Source organism: Amphiura filiformis, chromosome 7, assembly GCF_039555335.1.
Source record: "Amphiura filiformis chromosome 7, Afil_fr2py, whole genome shotgun sequence".
Classification (NCBI taxonomy): domain Eukaryota; kingdom Metazoa; phylum Echinodermata; class Ophiuroidea; order Amphilepidida; family Amphiuridae; genus Amphiura; species Amphiura filiformis.
Window position 1 is genome coordinate 15,919,972 of NC_092634.1, and position 24,239 is coordinate 15,944,210.

The 24,239-nt window shown below is 36.8% G+C and overlaps 1 protein-coding gene across 1 annotated transcript in view; it reads right to left on the minus strand.

Moving 5' to 3' along the window:
* Positions 1-261: 261 nt before the first annotated feature.
* LOC140156801 (L-glutamine:2-deoxy-scyllo-inosose aminotransferase-like) overlaps positions 262-24,239 on the minus strand; it is a 39,161-nt gene continuing 15,183 nt past the window's right edge. Inside the window, 5 exon segments of the mRNA XM_072179784.1 lie at positions 262-2,568; positions 4,034-4,172; positions 4,743-5,164; positions 5,166-5,569; positions 7,001-7,155. Coding sequence (XP_072035885.1) covers positions 2,197-2,568; positions 4,034-4,172; positions 4,743-5,164; positions 5,166-5,569; positions 7,001-7,097 — 1,434 coding nt within the window. The 5' untranslated portion in view covers positions 7,098-7,155 and the 3' untranslated portion in view covers positions 262-2,196.

A 24,239-nucleotide genomic window follows, 5' to 3' on the forward strand; every position in this document is an offset into this window, starting at 1 on the left:
TTACTCGAGGACTGTTATATATCAAAATTTGAAAAATATCAAATTTTTATAATTTGTCATAAAATTTGTATTATATTGTGATTTTCAAAAAATGAAAATTATTTGATATCAGAAAGACATGCTTCAGATTCAGAATGCAATTCGATAGGTCTGAGGTGCTCTCATGTCCCACAAAAATACTGTCGAAACCCGATAAACGCTCATTTTAGATCCCTTAACTAAAACAAAATTAAATGTAAAATTTTAAAGAATGTCCAAAATGAAGTAAGGCACTTAGTACAAGTTTTTTTAAAATAAATACAATACCATATCATTGTACAATAGCACACAAAGAGTCCAAGAATCGGAACCCACAGGGCTCACATTATATGTGATGCGATCAAGCAAAATCAGTCGGAACTCATAAGTATTGATTTTGAAATATAGCCAAACAAAGGAAATATTTCCTTTTGTTTCCTCTTGTTTTTGAAACTCATACCTTTTGAACTGGTTGTTCAATTTCAACAGGGTGTTCTGCAAAATGCAGCTTTGTAAATGCTTGTTACTATCCTATAAGAAACTGAAAATATTTCCGAGTTCCGCCTGATTTTGCTTGATCGCATCACATAATGTGCGTAAAGTTGCTTTCACATAATATCTCTACTCATCAATGGGCTATTCCAGTTGAAAGCCCTATAACCCTTATGGAACACACCTGACCTTAATCTCCCACACAAGGAGTGTACATGGAGCCACCCATTCTGGTAACCCCATTTGAAATTCACATTCCCTATGTGGAAGATTAAAGTCACATCTTCTGGGGGGTGTCCCCACTCCATCCAATCTATGTGTTCTTGTGTGCAAATAAATTTGGAGAACAAAACATGTGCTATGGCAAAGAAGAGTATCTCTGCAGGCAGTTGCAACCATTAATTTAATCACACAATGGAGTAGAAAGTTCACACCAACATCTCTCATATCAAAAATGAATAATATATTGTAAAGTCTTCATAATATACATACGTAGCACTTATTATCTAAGTTTCATAACATTAACATGGCCAATGTGGACTAATAAACATCTCTGAATACTTTACATTAATTAGAAACAATGATATTATTACAAGACTTGTTTTAAACAAGTACTGTAGATAGTTTGGTCACTTGGTGACAGACATTACACAATGTATCAAGGGTAGATCCAGGGGGATGCAGGAAAACTCTTGACCTTTCATGAATCCCTCTTTTCCTTCTTTACTAATTGTTGCCCAACCACCGTTATTGGTGGTGTGTGTCCTCCCGACTGACAGAGTGTGTTGAGTTGCATCGTGTGTATGCCGACCGACGGGCTGACGCTGTTGAGTTACCTATACGTATTGAAACCCTGCGACAAACTATGCGTATCAGCCAACAAGCTTGATTGTATCCGTTTGCATACAATGCACATGGCCACGCCACTCAGCATGAAAGTATAAAACAACGTTTGTTACGAACGAACAAACTGAAAGACAGGGTTAATGCATTTAAGGTGCTGTTCGCAAGGTGTTAATTTGACAGATGTGTTATAAATAGCTGCACATAAATTTGGTAATTATCTATCAATTGCACAAGTAGAAGCATGTAATATATTACAAGAAAGTGAGCAGCAGATTTTATGGAGAAACACAACTCCTTTAAAACCCAATATTGATAAGAAAGGCCCAACTCCATGGAATTGGGCCTTTCTTCCATGCAAACCATGATTGATTAAGTGTACTTGGAAGACTCATTTAGAGAGCGGATTTGGGCCCTTTCACACACAAGGAAGAACAGTCTGCTGGCAATAACATGCTGGGTCTAACTCATTTGTGTAAAATGGTGCATTGGGCCCTTCTTCCACCCAGGTATTTATATGACAACTATCCATGTATGGCCCCAGATGGCAAGTTAACTAAACTACTAAACTAAAAGGCGGGGGGAATGGAGGATTTTCATATATTTTCGCACAAAAAGTTCGCATCCCCCCTCATATTGAAGGAAAAATTTCACATCCCCCTTGAATCCTCCATTCCTTGTATATAATTTCATGTCCCCCTCCAATATTAAGATCAAAATTTCATGTCCTCCCCCAAGTCAATCAAAGGATTTTATGTCCGCCCCCTAAAATCCTCCGTTCTCCCGGCGTAAATAGTGATCGCTCCCTTATGGATTGTTCTTCCTATCACACACACAAGCACACTACAGTTTACTCTTTACTTTCATCTCCCCATTATGTAACACTACCGTCTTACCATCAATCACCACAATCTTAGGAAATGGTTTGGCAGCTACTCTCCTGAGAGCAACCTCCACAGCCAAACATATTTGATCCAAGTAATACTGAGGCACATGTTTATGGACAGGTAAGTAGATCACATGATCGATGAGATAGTGAGCCTCGTGTGGGTGATTATCGGCAAATTCCTGTCCTGGTGCATTCTGGGAGGCAGGAGGTGGCGATGGACATCGGTTTGGTTGCTGAGTTGGGTAGACAAGGTTGAGTTGTGTGGCACCACGGTAGGCTTCTACACCAAGCTTATTCAATTCCTTGATAACTTGTTCTGGCTCATGCTTGAAATGTAAACAAAAAATAAAATAGGGAAAGTCAAAAATTATGCTAATATATTTTTCTGGTTTCAAAAACATAACCTTATAGCAGCATAGAAATTAATTAATTCCAACATATGAGGAGACCGAAGCTATAGGGAGCCATATCGGGCTATTTCAGATGAAATGCATACACCACAATATGCAAGGCATTACCTTAATCTTCGACACATGGAGTGTGAATTTCAAATGGGTTTACCTGAATGCATGGGTGACTCCATTTGAAATCTATACCTCCAGCCTAAGGGCTGTATGCATTTCAAGTCTGGAATAATCCATTTCAAAGACACCTGGAGAAACATCTGATTATAGTTCGTATACCTTTCTCCAGTCAGTAAAGTAAAATCAAATTTTAAGATTTTCTCAAAAACTATTAAATTCTGCAGGAATCTGTTATGCTAGTTGGATTCCTTGCATCATTTCTTTACTGGGCACTCTTTGTTGTTTCCAGATAATGTTGAATTTACACTCTGCACTATGTTGGTTTTTAATTCTGAGCTCTAACTGATAAACTGATAACTGGAAACTGATAATGTGAAGTAAAATACACCCACCTTTCTCTTAATTGTGAGCACTTAAACAAGTGACATTACTTACTATCAAAATAACAACTATTTTAGCAGTGGGTAGCAAAAGTTAGTGGTAGTGATATCATGGCCTTTATCTGCCCACTTTGACTATAGTCTGTCTCATCTCAAGTTGAAAGTAACACCATGTTGGGTTTTGCAGTGGCAGATTAGAAACGCACTCGCTATCCTACTCATGCGGGGTGTATACACATGCGTATGACTATGAGGATGATTTGTCTGTACGCTCGCGACACAACAACGTACGTGCACTGATTCGAATGTGCACAGAAAAATCCAACATGGTGTCACTCTCAATTTGAGACAAGAGGCACTATACAACCCTGTATGACCTCAATGTTTATCAACAAAAGCAATGGACCAGTATAACAATATAGCGAACTGCATACAACCACTGCACTGCTCAATAGTGTTATTGTGCTGTGGCGGGAGTTTTAAAAGCATGAGCCCTGAACAAAATATGATGCGCGCGCATACTACCAGGCAAAAACAGAATGAAAATTGTGATGATGCGTGCGCATACTGCCAGGCATTGACGTCAGAAGTCAACTCATCTATACAACCCTGTATAGATGAGTTGACCTCAATGTTTATCAACAAAGGCAATGGACCAGTATAACAATATAGCGAACTGCATACAACCACTGCACTGCTCAATAGTGTTATTGTGCTGTGGAGGGAGTTTTAAAAGCATGAGCCTGAGCCCTGAACAAAATATGATGCACACGCATACTGCCAGGCATAAAAATAGAAATTGTGATGATGCTCGCGCATACTGCCAGGCAATGATGTCAGAAGTCAACTCATCTATAACAATTGTCAGTCTTCACCATTGAACTCACCACAACAACAGGGAAGAGCCAGTAATTGCGTATGTCTGTTTTCATTCCTATATGCTCCACTGCTGAAGGTAGACGCTCACTCACATACATTCCCTTGGATGTATTGGTCTGGAATGCAGCCTCATCAAAATTCTTCAATCTGTCCCAAAAATAAGGAATTTTGAAGGAAATTATCTGTTAGTATTAGCATACATTGGTATGAGTAGCTTCACACACTAAAATTAAATTCCATGGGCATATCAAATAAACATGTAAGAAACTTTTGAAAGTTTTTTTGCTCATTTATGCCTAAAAACAGAGTAACATTGAATGCTTTGAAATGGCAGCAAAAGCTGAGAATCATGTAGTTTTTCTTTTCTGATGAAAAGATTCTGGTACAAACTTGGTTTTTTTCTTCATTGTTTTCTATGTTATCTATCTTTTAATTTATACACTACTCAAAAAAAAAAGGAAGCAAATTAGGATTGTCAGATTCTAATCCTTTTCTTTGAATACTTAGTAGTGTATATTACATTTGAAGAATCCTTTTTCATCACCACCATGTTACCCCTTTGCTTTGGTTCAATTGGTATAGCAAAATGGTACTTTTTTGCCATTAAACCAACCAACAGAGGTTTCAACATGAACCAAGTTAGTAGTAAATGAGGAACATGTAAGCCTGAGCAAGCTTTGGTAAACTGATCTTGCTTTTAATTCTCACCCCTCTTACCTTCTGTGCATTGTGTGTAGCAGGGCTGCAGAGGGACGTTGTCTAATCTTGACAATCAAATCTCCTGGAAACCCTCTCAATTTATTGACAAATGCCTCCTTGTAGTCAAACTTGTAATGTCTTGCAAGGGGAACAGCAATATACATTGCAGACGATGAGTTGAGGAGACTCTTTACAGCGACATACTTCATAACTTTCTTGAGATAAACTGCATGTTCTTGGATGGAGTATTGCTGATATAGATTGTGCATATCTTGGTACAGTTTTGGGTCATTTACTCTTACCATAGCACCACCAAATGCTGTGATGGGTTTAATAACGCCAAAACTATAAAGGGACATATCTGCCTTTGGATGGCCTAAATATTTCAACCCACAGAATACTTCTGCATTATCTTCTATAACGACCAGATTGTGTTTTTTTCGCAATTTCAACAAGTCCATCGATGTTTGAGACCCTGCCATAGATATGCTTAATCACTATTGCCACTGTGTTCACACTTATCAGTGTTTCTAGCATATCCAACTTTGGAGCAAGTGTTTCTAGATTGATATCACACGGCACCACCTTCAGTCCATGATGTTCAATGATGCGCACCATATCAGGGATGTTGATAGCACTCATAATGATCTCTGATCCTAAGGGATATCTCTTGACACGAAAGAAGAGATCTAATCCGGTTCTAACAGAAAGACACGGTATTACTTGATGGGGTTGAGATTGCTGGCTATTCCACAGAGCACACAACTGTTTGATGTTGTGTTCATGGTTAGTATTTGGTCTGAGTGAGCTTGCAACTGCATACATGCAGTCTGCCCAACTAGCATCTGTAATTAAAAACACATACATAAACCCTGTTTATGGGCCTGACTAAATCTCCCGGTACCCCAGGTCAACATAAAAAGTGGTAACCATGTGTGTTCTTCCTTTTTTCAAAACCCCCCTTTTCACTGATTTTTCATTGATTTTACCCCCTTTTTGCCAAATCACTGACAAAATCAGGGTAAAAATACCCCTTTTTCAAGGTTTTCAATGAGAAGATTTCCAGACACCCCTTTTCAATGACTCCAAATATTTTAATATATTAAGTACAAAATGTGCAAGTATGAACATTACTTTGTGTCTGTTGTACTCCCAGATGATCCTGTGTTATTAACTGGGGTAATTACAATGCCTGTATACTGATTTTAATTGAAAATGAACCAAAGAGGAACAATCCCTCGAAGTTTTGTGTACAGAGGTTCCTTTAAAGTATTGTGGTACCCAAAACTTCACGAACGAACCGGCGCACGCCAAACTTCAAGTGCAACAGGGGAAGAGAAACAACGATACAAAATAAAACTTACATGCATCAGAATTCGAACAGAATTAAAAACCAAGGAAAAAAAACTCGGTCGGTCGTAGAATTCGCTCCAATCACTGCCAATGTTTCCCGCAATGTTTTCAACTCACCACATGGAAAAGTGTATACGGCAGCCAAATCGGTTACATCTGACACCATCGATGTTCGCGTCGCTCATTCAGCTCTCTGCAAAGCGTGCGGGAGCATACGTGCAACACCCACTAGACAACTATATCGGGAAACCGCCGTGCCAATAGTAAAAAGCTGCCTTCTGACGCTCTCGCTGTGACGATTGAGGGCGGAATCAATGAAATGCCAGAGGATGGAGGCTGAAGACTCGGGCTGAAGACATCGATCGAAGCGAACCTGTGAAATACCCCTTTTTAAAAATTTCGCGGAGACAATGCTCAGAATACCCCCTTTTTTCAGCGATTTGGTCCGCGATTTCAGTCAACAAAATACCCCTTTTCTGCGAAATTTAGAACACACATGGTTACCACTTTTTATGTTGACCTGGGGTACCGGGCTAAATCTGTGCAATTAAAAACAGCCATTTTTTGCCTGAGGTGAATTGATTTTCACTGACATTTTTTGGGAAAAAATGAAAATATTTTTCAAAATATAACTACAAAATATTTTCAATTTTTTTGCATTTTTATCCTTCTGGTGATATTTTAGGGTCATTTAGCCTCTTCCTGATTGAACAGGTTTTACGAGTAAACAGTGATTTATAAGGCTTTATATATCAGGCTCATTTTCAATATAGAGTTGTGCAGTATGAATTATAAGCCAGCAAATGATTCAAATATGGAAAAAAAGACACCCAATTTTGTCAGATTTTAGGGTCGGTCAGAAACTAAAGAGCAATACAAATTTTTTTCAAAGCCTAAACTTCTAACAGGCTTTCCCAACTTACCAATGTAAAGGCATGCATATGGCGTTAAACCAAATTTATGTCCGTGTGTGCTCTCCATACTGCCGTACACTTGATTTCTCAGCAATCTGAATTCCATATATTACTGTTGCCATATATTATTGTTAGCTATACACAAGTAGTAAGGAGCTCAAATTCTGCAAAAAATAAAACATATTATAAGACTTTATTGTATCGGCTTAAATTATTAATGTTATTAGTAAAACAAACCTAGTAAATGTAGATTTTATACTTTAGATAAATTAGATATTCAATTGTGCAATCTAGCATGCCCAGATTTTGATACCATGGATGGCGCTGAGAGTGAGTGAACAGGATCAACATTCAGCAGAGTGCATTGTCAATCATGTGCTAGCTGCCATCCTCAAGCAGCCCCTCACATTGACAAACTTATTTCACACAGAAAGAAAAACAGAACTTGTTTAATATTTGCCTGTCCTGTTTCTGACTGTAGTCAAAATGTGCCGCAGTGTCAACTGTCAAGAAAAAGAACAAAGCCCTAAACATTGCTAAGCCTAATGAAAGGTGATTCCAAGTTTCGCGTCACCCACCAGCATCACTTTCTTTTATTTTGACTGAAACTTTGCATTATTTTTATGAAAATTGATATGGAAATATCAAAAATTTAAATTCTGCAACTGTGCAGTTTCAGCAGCTTGTCTCAGATGTAGGGATAGAGGATGTACGGTAGTCAATAACTAAAATTGAAGAATTCCCTCATCATGTTCCTGGTGATAACAAAAATTGCTCATTTCTTTTCATTTTATAAAATAAAAACCTCAATATTATTCAAGCCTTTTCTCACTGTTGCAAAAGTTCTCCTCAATCTGTTGCAAAATATCTGTAAAGATGAAGTTAAGGGCTCGGATAGCGATGTTTTCATGTATTTTTTGTGGGACTTAAGGGGGTACTACACCCTGTGGTAAATTTGTGACTATTTTTGCATTTTCTCAAAAATAATTTACACACTGGTAACAAAAGTTATGTATATTATTGGGGTAAGGAATCCAATTACTACACTGAAATTTCAGTGACTCAAGACAAGCGGTTCAGTATATATGATAGGAAATGAGGTACATCGTAGCGGTACCTTATTTCATATCATAAATAACAAACCGCTTGTCTTGGGTCACTGCAATTCCAGTGTAGTAATTGGTTTCCTTGCCCCTATATAATATACATAACTTTTTTGTTACCACTGTGTTATTAGTTTTTGAGAAAAATGCAAAAATAGACACAAATTTAGCGAGGGGTGTAGTACCCCCTTAAGAGCACATCAGACATATCGAATTACATTTTTAATACGAGGAATGTCCTTCTGATATCAAATAATTTTGATTTTTTGAAATTTGCAGGCTTTTCAGTTCCAGCCAATTCTGTATCCCAGTACTTTTGATAAAAATTAAATATACTGTGTTTGCCAAAGACGGTACATCTAGTTTATCATTCCGTCCCGCCAGATCATCAAATTTGTGATTACAATGGCAACATGTTGAATTTTTGGACTATGTTTCTTGTGTATGAATGTAGTGTGTAACTTACTTGTTTCTATTAACATGAATTACCTGGTATCCATAAAATCAACAGGCACAGAGCTACAAATCAAAAGGTCTATCAAAATTACATCCTGCCACAAACAGGAATTTTGGCTCTGGCCTATAATAGGTGCCAGAGACTTAAAAACAAAAAAAATATAAGTAATTACATAATACATTCACAATTTTTTTAAACATTTTTGACAATTCTCCACCCTTTTTTCTTTAGTTCTTTTTGTCGCCCCTTCTTCTTCTGCTGCCCTTTCGTCTTCTGCCGCGCATCGTCATCATCCCTATATCTTTGTGTCAAAAATTGCTGTGATAGTACAACGAATCCTCTTGTTTTTCAAAAGCTACGCATGGCGATTTTGTTCGAGATAGGCCGAGCGACTCAGGCTAAGCATACCATTTACATGATATGAGATATCACACAGAGCCTGCCGCATAGTTTCTATTCTATGATTTGTGCATGATGATCAGTACCACATTATGGTGTTGCCATTATAGAAATTTCGATTTGTTGTCAGGAAAAACGCAGGTTTTGTTTCCAGTACACTAACTCGAAAAGCAATACACTAATTAGTGGGGCCTTGCTGTTTGCTGTGGATATATTTTACTGCATTTTATAAGTAAAAATTTTGAAATCCAAAGTAAAAATTGTAATATATTCAACTATTTGAGAAATGAATTATACAAAGGAACCCGTGTAAGATCCAGCTGCTGTATCTATAATTCAATGTACATTATCGACTTTCTTTATCTGCATCAATAATAGAATATCGATTTCAATCGAATTGAATACATGTCTCCATTTTGAGTTTGTACTACACCTCTGAGCGATCAGCGATCGATTTCTAGCCAATCAGATACGGTAGGCCTCCTTTTCTTGCGTTCGGTGAAATACCAATCGCCCGTCGCTCACCAACGGAGTATTAAGTGTATATTTATAACACTGGCTGTCGACACTGTGTGCCGCCCCTTCCTTATAGCCCTGCACCCTGCTTTTACACGGGGGGAGGACCCATATTATGTGGATACGCATGTGATGATTAAATAAAATATGGTTAAGCTTATATAAATTAGCCTGTCATTATGCACTTTCAGTTTCCCACACGTGTGAATGGGGATTGTTTTGCGTACTTTCCACATGTTTGGGGAGTACATTTTCTTCAATATTTTGACAAGTTGATGTTGAATGTTCCATTCAATAATTTTTTGGTAATTTAGTAAAGGGTTTGTCCAGTAATTTAGTAAAGGGTTTTTCCAAAGTTGTAATTTTGTGTAAACTTTGATCGCAAATATCTGATATTTTTATTCCTGATTCGAATATCAATCGCAAACTGGTAGGGTGCAGAATTTCGAGGATAATTCTGTCTTTTTTGACACCAAAATACATCCTTAATTTTGTTTAAACTGAGACAGAGTCTTAAATTAGTAAGCACAACCAATATGTGGGCCCTGGTATCAATATTTTTACCTGTATCAATATTTTATACTGTATAGAGTGCTTGCACAGTAGGGTGGAGTGCAAAAACAAAAAATTGAGATAATTATTTTGGATAGTTATAAAAACTTGCTTACATAGAAATAAGTAACCTGGCAAAAAATTGGAAAATTTGAAGCATATCTTGAGGTTCCACAAAGCACCTAAAAATGTGGAAAAATCCCAGCACGAAAGCGCATGTTGAGATGTTAATATATTCACAAGTACACCCCCTAGAACTATGAAATTTGGTATATATGGCTACCTTATACTGCTCAATCCATTGCTGTAATCACAGGCAGTGTAGCACATACCAATTGTAAATGATAAGTATCCAAAAATGGATGAAAACCCTGCCTGGACCATTATTTGTTTACTACTACAGACTATTTAATGTTATAAACATTTAGTTTAATGTCAAATAGTATATATATTTGCAGTACAACCCATATATGAACTATTTTTTGGGACGCGGAATTGTGCAGTACCGCGTGCGGTACTGCACACTTCCGTTTACAGTCCCGCATGCGGAACTGCACATCCCGACCTGCATTCCGCATGCGGTAATGCAGGTCGGGATGTGCAGTCCCGCATGCGGGACTGCAACATTTTTGGTGCATTTCCGCCAGGGGATGTGCAATATTTTTGGTGTATTTCCGCATGGGGATGTGCAATATTTTTGGTGTATTTCCGCATGGGTATTTCCTCGTGGGGAACTGCAACATTTTTGGTGCATTTCCGCTAGGGGATGTGCAATATTTTTGGTGAAGTTTTTTCCGCATGGGGATGTGCAATATTTTTGGTGTAGGCCCTATTTCCGCGTGGGGAACTGCAATATTTTTGGTGCATTTCCGTTAGGGGATGTGCAATATTTTTGGTGCATTTCCGGCAGGGGATGTGCAATATTTTTGGTGTTTTTCCGCATGGGGATGTGCAATATTTTTGGTGTATTTCCGCGAGGGGAACTGCAATATTTTTGGTGCATTTCCGCTAGGGGATTTGCAATATTTTTGGTGTTTTCCGCATGGGGATGTGCAATATTTAAATTATATTAAATTACTATCCTCCGTAAATTGATTGATAATCGATCCACTTGAGAAATTCTTCGTTGGAACTTTAATAGAAAGTAGTCACAATGTCAAGTTGAATATATAATAGTCATCATTAAAGAGGCGTGTGAATTTGATTTTAATAAAATTAATTTTATACAATAACTATTAGCTAGGTTTCTATACTATGCCGACCTTTCGGACAAGACTCTTTTAAATACAAAAATGCGACATTAATTACATGCGACGATCATTGATTGTCTAAAACTAATTACTAAAAAAAGTAAAAACACCTGAGAGCCTGACGTATTTTTCACCACGAATGTAGGCCTACTAAATTTTTGTCATACCTATTTTGTTGCATGTCCGCATGCGGAACTGCAAAATATTTGGTGCAGTTCCGAATGCGGTAATGAACGTATCTTTTCGCATGCCCGCGTGCGGAACTGTCAAATATTTGGTGTAGTTCCGCATGCATTTAATGTGAATGTCCGCGTGCGGGACTGAATGTAATATTTATTTATTTATTAGAACATACACTTTTGTAACAGTGGCACACGCCAATCCGGCGGTGCGTTCATAAACAAGATATTAAAGGAAACAAAGCAAATTACACAAATATTATACAAAGGTGACTTAAAAAGCAAAACTTGTTGTACAGCAAAAGAAATACATATTGAATGACAAATGAATGAGGAAACACACAACTACCTGAACCCAAGTTGACTTGAAGTGGGTTTACGGCAATAAAAATATTATATACAATATAGATTATATTAAACAAGCAACGCAGAATTTAGCACATACAATTATTAGTTGTCAGTAGTCTTCAATTCTGATCTTGCTTTCCACGCTCTCTTTGCGAAAGATTTACAGAATTTATCAAAATTTCATATATATCATCAGCATTAGTTATATTACAGAAAGTGGTCGCTGTACTTCCAAGAGCAAGATTAAATTTTACATCTAGATTGCCAGAAATAAACAATTCCCATATATCAAGGCCATTTAAATTAATCAATTCATTCTCTAGTTTACAGTATTCATCAACTCTAATATTGTTAAGTGCATAACAAGTAAAAAGAAAATGCTTTACATCTTCAACACCAATGTTACAAAGCTTACATATACCGTCGTTATCTGGAGTCCATCTGCTAATTTTACGTTCTAAAGGAAGTGTATTTGAGCGAATCTTGAATTTGAGACAAGCACCATGAAAATCAATTTCATCTAAGAGATAAGTTTCCATACATGGAGCGTTCTTGATTGTCAAATAATCGATGAGAGAAGATTTAGATTTAACATCATCTTTCCATTCATTATTAAAGATGTTATAGATAGTACCTTTAATTGATTTAGCCCATTGTGGATTACTAGAAGCTATTCCCACTTTTGCGCGATCAATGACGTCATTTAAGTCGCATTTGCTTAAAATATTCTGAACACAATTTAAAAATTTGTATCGCAATTTAGAGGGCTCAATGTCTAAACTAATCATCGTGTTTAGAAGCAATTTAGGCCAACGATGATGCTCCATTTCAATAACACGTGCAAAGTATTTTGCCCTAAACGAATTCTGCATAGTGGAAATTGGGACCCATCCCAAATCACCGTAAAGCGCTGCTCGCGGTGTATTCCGTGGTGCTTTTAGAATATGGCGCGCCATTTGAAGCTGTAGATTTTCAATTTTATCAATGTCTGCCTGACTACTAGGAATCCACACTGCGCTAGCATAGTTAATTGATGGTAGGGCTATTGTTCTCCATAAAATATCACCATAATAGACACGATTAAAGTTATCAAAATTATTGATTACAGACTTAATGTACGCAATTAGTCTATTACCTTTTTAATTACTTCCTGAATGTGATGGTGATCTGAGATGTTACGAGATATGTTTACGCCTAAATACTTATATGAATCAACTTCTGAAATACATTTATCGCCTAACTTCCATAACTTACTATTATCGATACGCTGACCTGCAATTAAAATATTAGATTTATCGTGATTAAAGCTCAGTTTCCAGTCATTAGCAAATTCTGCTGCTATGTTTAACATTCTGTTAAGTTCGTTTTCATCGTTTGCAAGTAAGACAACATCATCTGCCCAAAAAGGCTACCAACACATACGTTATGAATCCTCACACCAACATTGTGTTTTTTAAGCAATTTAGTGAATTCATGAATGAAAATACAGAATAATACAGGTGATAATACACAACCTTGCTTTACTCCTTCAGAAACTTCAAAGAAATCAGTTTCGATGCTACCAAATTTGACCTGAGCCTGAACATTATCATAAAGAGCATCGACCAATCTCCACATACGCCCTCTCAACCCTGAATTCCAAGCTGCCAACAGCAAACCCTCCCTCCAAACCGTGTCAAACACTTTACGAAAATCTAAAAATGCCATAAACGTTTTCTTTCCTTCTGCTAACCGGCATGCGGTAATGCTTCTTAGTGTGAACACGTGATCTTCGCACCTATGTAGAGAACGGAACCCGCCTTGGACTTCCGAAAGCGTGTTTGAATTTTCCAAAAATTTTGAGATGCTCATCGCAATTATTCTATTAAATATTTTTGAAACGCATGAAGTAAGTGATATACCCCTGTAATTATTGAGATCTTTGCGATCCCCTTTTTAAAAATAGGAACAATTATGCCGCGATTCCATTCCTTAGGAGTTTTCTCCAGAGCAATACATTTCTTAAACATAACTAGGATAGTTGTATGCATATATTCACCACCGTTTTTAAGAAGTTCATTTGTGATTCCATCTAGACCGGGTGATTTGTTATTTTCGCTAGGCTCAATGCTTCTAAAACAATATCCATATTAATTTCAACATCATGCAAACAATTATCGTCATTAATATTACCATTTGAGTGACACCTAATTGAATTAACCATATTATTAACCATGTTTACTCTATTTGTACTTACATTATTCTCATCATTATCATTAATATTCATGTACATCTTGCCTAAAGTACGCCAATATTGGAGAATAGTTTGGTTCATCTTTGTTTTATCATACAATATTTCACCAGAATGCGGTACTTTAATACAATGTACATCAGAATTCTTGTGACTATTATGATTACCCTTAAGGGCACTGCACATTCGGCGTTGATGATACAGCAGCTCTGTACCTGTAGAGCTGGAGTTAGTATTTACTAGAATGTGCTTTTAAGTTCAAGCTTGAGCTTTAATATCATGCTAACATGACTTCATTAATTTTGTTTTCATGTTATTGTCCTAACACGAGAGATCCGAAATGGATATTCGTGCCTAAGGACAGGAAGGTCATTTTTAGCAATCATCACACGAAAGACCAAAAATGGATACTGTGTTGAAATTTGCATAGATCCAAGTTCGGAATCTATGCTTTCTTGTATGCTTTTATATGATATACCATATAGGCCTATATTATATAAGAAAAACGATATAATTCAACTATAGACATTCTTCAACTAAGTAGCATGTTACTAGTATAGGTTGTACTGCTATGAACAAGTAAAGTAGTAAGCCTATAGAGTGTCTGGAATTATTCAATATTACGGCGCAAGATGACATTGTCATGGCGCTGTAGTAATTCGTGAGAGCTTTAGTAAAAGCTAACCGATACATAATTCGACACATCGAATTTATGTTCAAATTCTAAACATGGGTCAGTTTTAGAACCATTCTAGACCTTCGCAGCGCAACTGATGACGGAGTGTAACTCCAGAAACGTGAAATTGTATATAAGCTTGCATACAGCTTGCAAATCACGTCTTGCTAGCTGTATGTTTAGTAGCAACGGATTTAGCTTGTTCCAATTTTGGTAGATAACCATGATATTGGAACAAAGTATAGCTAATTGCCGATATGAGTGGGTTTTGTTTGAGAATATGTTATGCGCAGAGTAGCATAACTTAATACATTTGCAAGGCTCCAAAGAGCAGGCAAAAGAGACTTCTAGTACAATCATCATTATCATAAAATATAGTACCAAGTGCAGGTACATATGAAGTATACTTGCTTTCAAGTCTGAAAGAAAATTATGTGAACTCCATTAATTGCAAGTCTTTGCTATGTGTTTTAAGCTGTATGGAATTAATATTTTGTTTAATTCCTAGTTAGCACGCTTACTTTTCAGAACGCCGCATTAAAAGCCAATAAAGCAGTATTCAGACTTTTTATTGTACGTACAATATTGTATGCAACATATCTACGTTGTTTAATCTATTGCCATTCTATTTCCAGTAATGTTTAAGTTCTAACGAATGTTTGATGACGTAAAATCGATAATATATTTCTACTAGATATTACATGTAACATATTATCGTTTTTTCGTCATCAAACATTCGTTAGAACTTAAACATTACTGGAAATAGAATGGCAATAGATAAAATAACGTAGATATGTTGCATACAATATTGTACGTACAATACTCGGAGTCTGAAGCTAGCTTAAGACATGTAACACTGATCTCTCACAAAGTTGCTTCGATTAATCAATATTGTTATACCATGTACACGGTATAGTGAAGAGATCAGATGGTGTTTAACATGTTTATATGTTTACAGCATGATTCGATATTTCGGGTATTTCTAGCCAGAATTACCCGAGGGATTTCCAGATAGAAATTCCTTACAAAAATGAGACTCTAAATTGTTCCATAGTTTTGGATTTTTCTATGTTTTTCGTATTATATTTTCATCGCCCAATGAGATAGCTTCTGACTGGATTCAGGTTCTGTCCGGGACCTGCCGCAGTTATAATTTTGTCCTGTCAAACCAAGAATTGCATTTTCCTTTAATCTCTTTAGATCCTAATCCCTCAGACGCAGCCGCCAGAACTTTACCTTTCCACGAATCCCACATTGTATCAACATCATCAAAAGAATCAATATCCCAATCGCAAAAGTTTAACCTCAATTTATTTTGGTACGCTACATAATCTGTGTCTTTTTGGATATTCCAAATAACCTTTTGGGCGAAAATCATGAAGCGATTTTCGACCATATTGCTGCTGGGTTTTGTACTACTTACTTCTTCACGGCGTTTCAGAATAAAAATGAAATATTCGTGCTGTCTATGTAATCAGGAAACTACAGAGGCGATAGTGTCCATTTAAATTTGTCATTACTACTTCATGTTGATATTCAAACAGTGCTATAAAGTTGTCTTACCAAGGAATATGTTTGTATTAAAAGAAATAATTGTTTTACAACTTCCATGAACTAGCATTACTTTTATGCAAATCAGAAAATTGCAACAGATATTTTTCATTTCTCTCAGACTGAGCGGTATTGCCAGATTGTACGTACAGTTGGGCTACATTAATAGCCTCATTATAGTTTTATTGATACTGGCAAAATACTTGCTTGCATGTGCTTGTTGTTTTACTATAGCGTATAGAATATGTTAATGATACTTGGCCTTCACTTGGCTCTGCTGATGTAACATCAGTAACGCCCTCACTCAGGCTTGCTGGTTTAACGAGAATCCTTTAATCGGTGTAAATGAATAAGTGGAGCTAAAAGGCGCAAGGTACCATTCGGAAGTAAATTATTATACATGTACCGTGCCAATTGGACTTTCTGAAGGGGGGGGGGGGTAAGATGAGCTGTAAATCTGTGTATATCCTAGATTGAGAGACCTGATACTGCTAATAGGCCTAATATCTGGGTAAACGTGGAAGTTAACTAAAGAACGTCATTTATATTATGACACATGTAAAGCTAAAGACAAAAATGACATGTGAAAATGTTATTCTGATGAAATTTATTGTTAGAACAAGGAGATAAAATAGCATTGAATTGTTAGAAGATTTATGCACTTCTCACAACACACGCAAGTCATTATCACGGTCATCATGATATCAGGTAAATTACACGATTTGATCACACACTTCACAAAAACTTCACACTGTGGAGAGGACATTTACAACCATGCATGACTCATAGATGGATCGATATGAATATTTAGTAGGTACCGAGATTACCCAATCAGCGCACAATGCCAGTAATTGATCACGCAGCAAGTACCACTGATAATGCACTACTGGTTACGTCATGCATGATTTTCAGTGATAGAGCACGGTGGTTTCCGGTAAATGATAGACACCTAAATATGGTAATTTTGCAAACATCTATTGATTTTTATTGGTTGAAATTGCACACGTGTTGTTTTGTTTACATGGCCTTTAAAATGGGACCGGTTCACAAAATATTTGAGCACGGGAAAGGAATATAGCGGGTTCATTAAAAATATTGGTTCCCAGTGTTGCACAGTGGCTAGGTGACCGTGTTATGGCTATGTAATTACCAGTTGCTCGGGCTTAATATCAGTTGGAAGATGAGTTAGTAAAATAGTAATATTGCACAGTAATTTCTTATAAAATTTTAAAATACACCTAGTTTTGAGAAGCTGAAGGGTAGAGGTAAAATCTGAATGTGGTGCTGAAGATATACGATAGAGCTAAGTGTGTTAAATCGGGTGAAGTTTTTTGGGTCCCTATACGTGCTCTGTGTGCTGCTGTGTGAGTGGGCCAAACATGGCTGAGGCAATTAGTGGAAGATGCCCGCCTAGTTTTTGTAACACTTGACTTTCACTTACCTGTGTTTTCATTGGTCAATAATCTAATGACATTCATATTTTGTTATGGATATGACTGATGCACATAAACTTTTTTACATAATAATGTCAACGTAATAACTACTGTGTTATGATGGTGCTTTTATGTTATCTCGATCTTTATAAGATTCTTTTCCAGTATTATTAAAATTACAAAACTATATTGCATGTGTCTGTAGTAATTATTTGTGTTTCTTTTGAACCACCCTTTTGACAACAATTGCCTATCAAGAATTATGCAGTGTGTTTTTACTACATGCCCTACTTGTCATTTGACAAACGTACAGACGTGCTTATTATGAACAATCCCATTTATAAAAACAGTTCGAATAAAATAACTACACCTTTATCTTGGCACTTCCTCAGTGGCTCGCCCTATTCCTTTTTAAAGGAATTTTTATTGTTATTGTTAACATGCTTTTTATCCATATCCTTACACTTTTTCAACATGTTCAAAGTCAATAATAAGACATTATGGTCACTGCCTAAACCGTATTTACGTTCTTCATCAACTATCATTTGACTTACTCTTTGCATGAAACTATCAGAACATAACATATAATCAATAGTACTCTTCAAGTTACCTCTAGACCAAGTTATTTTACCAATACATTTTTTTTTATTTTTTAAAATCTCTAAATTTGAATCATCACGAAAATTAAGTAGGCGTTCACCATTACTGTTTAATACAGGATCCCCAAAGGGAATTTCCCGGCCAATTCTGGCGTTCATGTCGCTCATGATCAAGATATCTGGATCGTCATCTTGATCCTCAATGAGCATAACTTCAGAAAGTAATTGACCATATAATTCATTAGTCAAGTCCGCGTTAACACCTTCACCTGGGAAATACGCTACTGCTATATACATTGGTTTATCATCGAAACACACTTTAACCCACAACCTTTCATACTCATCAGTGAATGAATTAAAGACATCGTCATCAATAACAACACAAGTCGACTCAGAAATTAAAAGACCGATGCCCCCTCCCCCTTTATTAATTCTATTTTTGCCCACCCATCTGTAACCTTGTATATTAACTCCATCATCTCCTTTAAAGAAAGTTTCAGCAATGCCAAAACATCAAATTTTTCATCATTAATTAACTTCTCAACTTCATGAACTTTTGGATGAAGTCTGTTTACATTGTTGAAAGCAAGTTTAATTTTAGTTTGTGTACAGTTATTTCTAATTGACTTATTCTTACCTCCCCGTCTATGACGGCGTTTTTTGGGTTTTGTGACTTTATCATCATTTTTAAACACATCATTATTATCAATACACACACAATCATCATAATATATTTGGTGCAGGTCCGCATGCGGGATATACATGTTTTTTCGCATGTCCGCATGATGAGGGAATGCAAGACGAGATGCACAGTTCCGGATACGTAGGCCTACAGTATGTTGTACATGTTTCATTTATTGAAATTTTTAAAGAAGAAAGTCTTGTTCGAAATTTCTGCATATAGTTTCATTGTTGTAATTAAAAATAAAGTCTTCTCCAAAGGTCGGCAGAGTCAGGCCTAAAATATGTACACAATTTTATATTTTAACAGGTTAGGCCTATATTTTTGGGTTTTGGTGTTGGTAAAAACGTTTTAATAACATAAATGTCGGGTTAAATAAAGGTCATGAAAACATTTAAAACGTTTTGTATGTTTTCAAAATGTTATTGAAAATATTTTCTGCAAACATTTTTTGCCAAATATTTTGTCACCCTATGTTGAGAATATTTGCAGTAAGTTATCAAAAATGTTTAGCCCTAAGTTTGAGAATATTTGCAGTAACTGATCAAAAATGTTTTTGAATATTCACCTCATAAAGTATTAAAGCGCGCCGCCATAGCTTAATTCCATGATCTTGATCCTATTTTTATCGATATACATCGATCACTTATATCGGATTGGACACAATAGATGAAGTATTTGATTGACAAGGTTACCCCTGCGTCCCCTAGCCGCTTGTCTATTAATGTGTGCATATTATAATTTATACCATTAGGCCTATATGATTATGAGAGCTTTAATGAGGGGTTATAGTTTTTAGTCTGGTATGTCTGCCTATGCATGTTATGTTTCCATTTGTAAATTCATGTTTAAATGTGCTAGTGTGCGATTTTATAAAGAATAACGATTAAGCATCATTTAATAATTTGAAATGTTTGTAATGTTTCCATGTTCCGGTGTATGATTTGTTTAATATAGCTTTTACTATATCATGATATCGCATGTAAAGCTGCACCAAATATATTGCAGTTCCCCATGCGGACATGCGAACAAAAACAGATTTTGCCATAAGCGTAGATCCGGGGATGAGGGGCTAAGGCTAAACCCCTAATATTTTGCCAGGGTTCCATACAATCCCCCCCCCCCAATGTTGACGCCTGTACGACCCCTGTTAGGTTTATCTTAATTTAGATATTTTAGATCCGAGACGAAAATACCTATTTCGTCTCAGTTTTAGATGTCCTTTTCGTAAACATCAAAAAACCCTTCTCTGATCTCGCCGCTGCTATTCATGGGCATCGTTTGAGATCTGCGTAAATTGATCCACTTGAGAAATTTCCCGCTTGGGCAGCTTCTAACATGAATAAAATGGACACAATGTCAAGTTTATTACAATGGTCACTAAATAGATTCATAGCCACTTATCATTAAGGGACGTGCGATAATATTCATGATGCAGTCATGTCTACAGTATAATTCATCTCGACCTTTGCAGGACTTAAACCCCATTAAAAGCTATTAAACCAAGATAACACTCATTGAAGCAGCTCAACTGATTAAATCAGATCTTCTCTGGTTGTGCACAAGTGTCTGTTTTCAATGTGCGACATCGCAATAAAGCTGGTATTATAGCTTCAGTTGGGTAACCGATTATAAAGGAAACGAAAGGAAACAAAGGTATGTGTACCTTTGTTCACGAAATGAGACAAAGACCTGCTTTTTGTTAACCAGCATTCTTCAAAATGAGCAACATAATGATTGTTGACTTAACACGGTTTGGAAATAATTTCTTCATATTTTTGGTGTTATCTGTCGTTTACATATCCTTCCTAAAACACAAAAGTGCGACCCTCTCCAAACATCTAAATTAGCTAAAAATTTAGGACATGTTACAAAACTATATTTTCTAGAACCTATTTAGAATAGTTTAAATGTAGCTTTTACCGTTTTTTGTGGCATCCTTCAGAAGTGAGCGGTCCGATACCAATATTTTCGGTCAAATCTCCATTCAATTAACACGGGGAGTTGGCTAGCTATGCCTTGCCCTCACTCATATTTTACAAAAGTGCGACCATTTCTGAACATCTAACCTAGCTGTAATTTTAGGTCATGTTAGAGAAATATATTTGCTAGAAGTTTTGGAGAATAAATAAAATATTGGCTGGTTATTTTTCACACAGTGATGTTAACTAGGCAAGTGTCCATTCTTTCCAACATACATCATTTGTTGAGGTCACGCGTCAATGGTGAGAGCACTGTGTATTGTGTATAGGAAAACGGACAGTAACTGCAGTATGTTTAATATAATAAAACTCGTAGAATACTCCCGGGAGAATACTATAGACTTTAAAGTTTATAACACTTTCTTTTAATTACAGCAAATGAAGCAAAACTCACAATAGGCTAATAGTCAAAGTAAAACGATAGTAATATTAAAGAAATTTATATATGCATGTGATAATATTTTCTACGCCGCAGGGCCTACAAATAAAAAACAAAACAAATAAAACCAAAAACAAACAACCATGCGGAAAATACACCAAAAATATTGCACATCCCCTAACGGAAATGCACCAAAAATATTGCAGTTCCCCATGCGGAAAAACACCAAAAATATTGCACATCCCCATGCGGATAAACACCAAAAATATTGCACATCCCCTAACGGAAATGCACCAAAAATATTGCAGTTCCCCATGTGGGACTGCACATCCCGACCTGCATCACTGCATGCGGGACTGCATATCCCGACCTGCATCACCGCATGCGGGAATGCACGTCGGGATGTGCAGTCCCGCATGCGGAAGTGCGTGACGGAAGGTGCAGTTCCGCATGCGGGACTGTGAGCGGAAGTGTGCAGTACCGCACGCGGTACTGCACAGATAGCAGTCGCTTTTAATACCTGCATATATATCCCCCTTCCCAACAATGTCCAGGCAGTGTTACTGCGTTTTATCCATTTTCGGACACTATTCCTCAAAAGTGTTGCCTCAACGTTATATTGAGATCGTACAACAACCGTTGCGCGGCAGTCATTACGTGACCTTAATTAATACAACATCTAGTATCGTGGTTGTAACGATGTTGTCAATAAAGTAAACGTTAGTATTGAGGTCATACGACAAACATCATACACTGGAAAACGAAAACGTCCTACATTGGACAAATCGTCCTACTTTTTATCTGGCACAACAATGGAGAATTAGTCTCACAATCTTTTATCTTCCACTTAAAAGTAGGACGCAAAATAAGACGATGCCCTCCAATATAAGACGGCAACCACTTGAATGTAGGATGGTCACACACTTCAATGTAAGACGCTGGAGTGTTTTGGCACCCAATTTTGTTTTGGGTGCTCAGCTAGTTTTTCCCGAGTTCAGCCCGCAAGAGCAGCTCTTGTTACAGTAACCATCGGGTATCAGCAAAATAGACCAAGCAGCTCAATCGCATCCAATCGATAAAGCGGTCACTAGTGGGCCAGACCATGCGTGTAAAGATAACAATGCTTGACATTTATCACCTGTCATTTGCTCTTGACTGTACTGAATGTAGGACTAATGCTTTATTGCAAAAAATGCAAAAAATAAATAAAGTAGATTTTGACAGGCATGGTTAGTTTTTCCCTGGGTAAGGTCTACATCGTGTCGATCTCGACCAATTTATATTAGATTTGGCATTTATTTTAAAATTCATCGGAAACTCAAAAACATGACCAATATTTCGACATCATGGAATACTAATAATATAATTTATATACTAGTAGTAGGCCTATATGCAGTTATACTATCTGAGGTGATGTAGACTAGTTTATGTTTTCCGAAAGTAGTATTGCAGACTTCGTAATTAATTTCCAAATTTCTGTAGTTCAAGTTCAAGTTCAATTTTATTAATTTTCTGTACAACTCAAGCGATTCGTTCGGCTTTCCGAGTTACGAAATGAACGATCAACGCCCGGGTTCTGGTTCAATACAAGGGCTGTTATTTTTCATTAACCTTCTCATCGATTTATGATTTGCAATTGTAAGGTGTGCGCAGTCTAAAAAACGTTTTTGTCTTTTTTTTTGAAAGGCAAAATCCGTCCAAATCTAAGATATTAAATCCACGCTAAGGAAACAAAAACCCCCGGCAAAAACCTCGTGTCAATTGCGAGACCACGCGGCCCGGCCCAATGTACCGGCGGGATCTACCGCGGCGCCGGTGGTCGGGAAGAAATGGCGTTTGGTGTCCACGCTGCCTTCGAGTTCAGTTCTTATCTGACATAAATTTGCTATTGCATTTTTTACCCGTTTTTATAACTAATAGACAGAAGTTTCTTTTCCCGTTTCTTTAAAAATTAATCTATATATCTATTACATTTAATGTTCTGGAATTATTCTCACTTGCCTGATCAGAACGGCCACGCCATCCCACGGGCTTCATTGATCACTGCTTTCCGTCCGACAAAATATTTTGATATATCATGATGTCGACACGGCCAAATTCTCACGAAGTGTCTGTAAATGTTCCCATCAATATTATATCCGTATTAAAATCCAAAGATATTATAATTCTTATGCAAGCTTCTTGTGCATCGTAAGTCAGGGACAGTATTATTATTATGATTCCAAGTTAAAACTTCCAAGCAGTGATGGCAGATCGTGGGAAATACCGTGCTCCGGGAATGACTGACTGACCTACTTTAAAACATACCCCACTTGACCTGAAGATGAACTTTTATCCAGGGCCCAATTGCGGCGCTGTGAGGGCGTGGCACGCATTGTCTGTCAAGCACACAATCGATTAATGCGACAGAGGTCTCTTATTTATAATATGGTACATGGTTTGTCTTGGAAATTTTAATCAAATCATTAAATTGTCGCAATTATAATAGTAACATACAATTGAAATTTTGGTATATAAATATTTATTATCTGAAATTTAATATTACAATCAATTACTTTCTATTTCGTCAAAATGGGGATTCAGATCAACGAAAAATATAAATTAATGCAGATTTGCTTAACTAATTTTAAACAAATGCAAAATATTGACAAATTTTGGTTGCCGATTTTTAGGATCATTTGTAAAAAATAAATATAGTAGGCCTTGGCTTAATTTAAGCTCATTACTTGCGTAAGGGATCTCCGATAAACAACATGTTTACGGCAGGTGAACATGCATTCTTAGTCAGTGGGAGTGGTCTAGTTCGTAGACACATTTTTGATTGGACAATCGCAAGATTTCGGGTGCCGTTTATCAGGCCGTAGACGACCCCACGTCATCATGCGTCTTGACAATGCCTTACACGCTTGTAA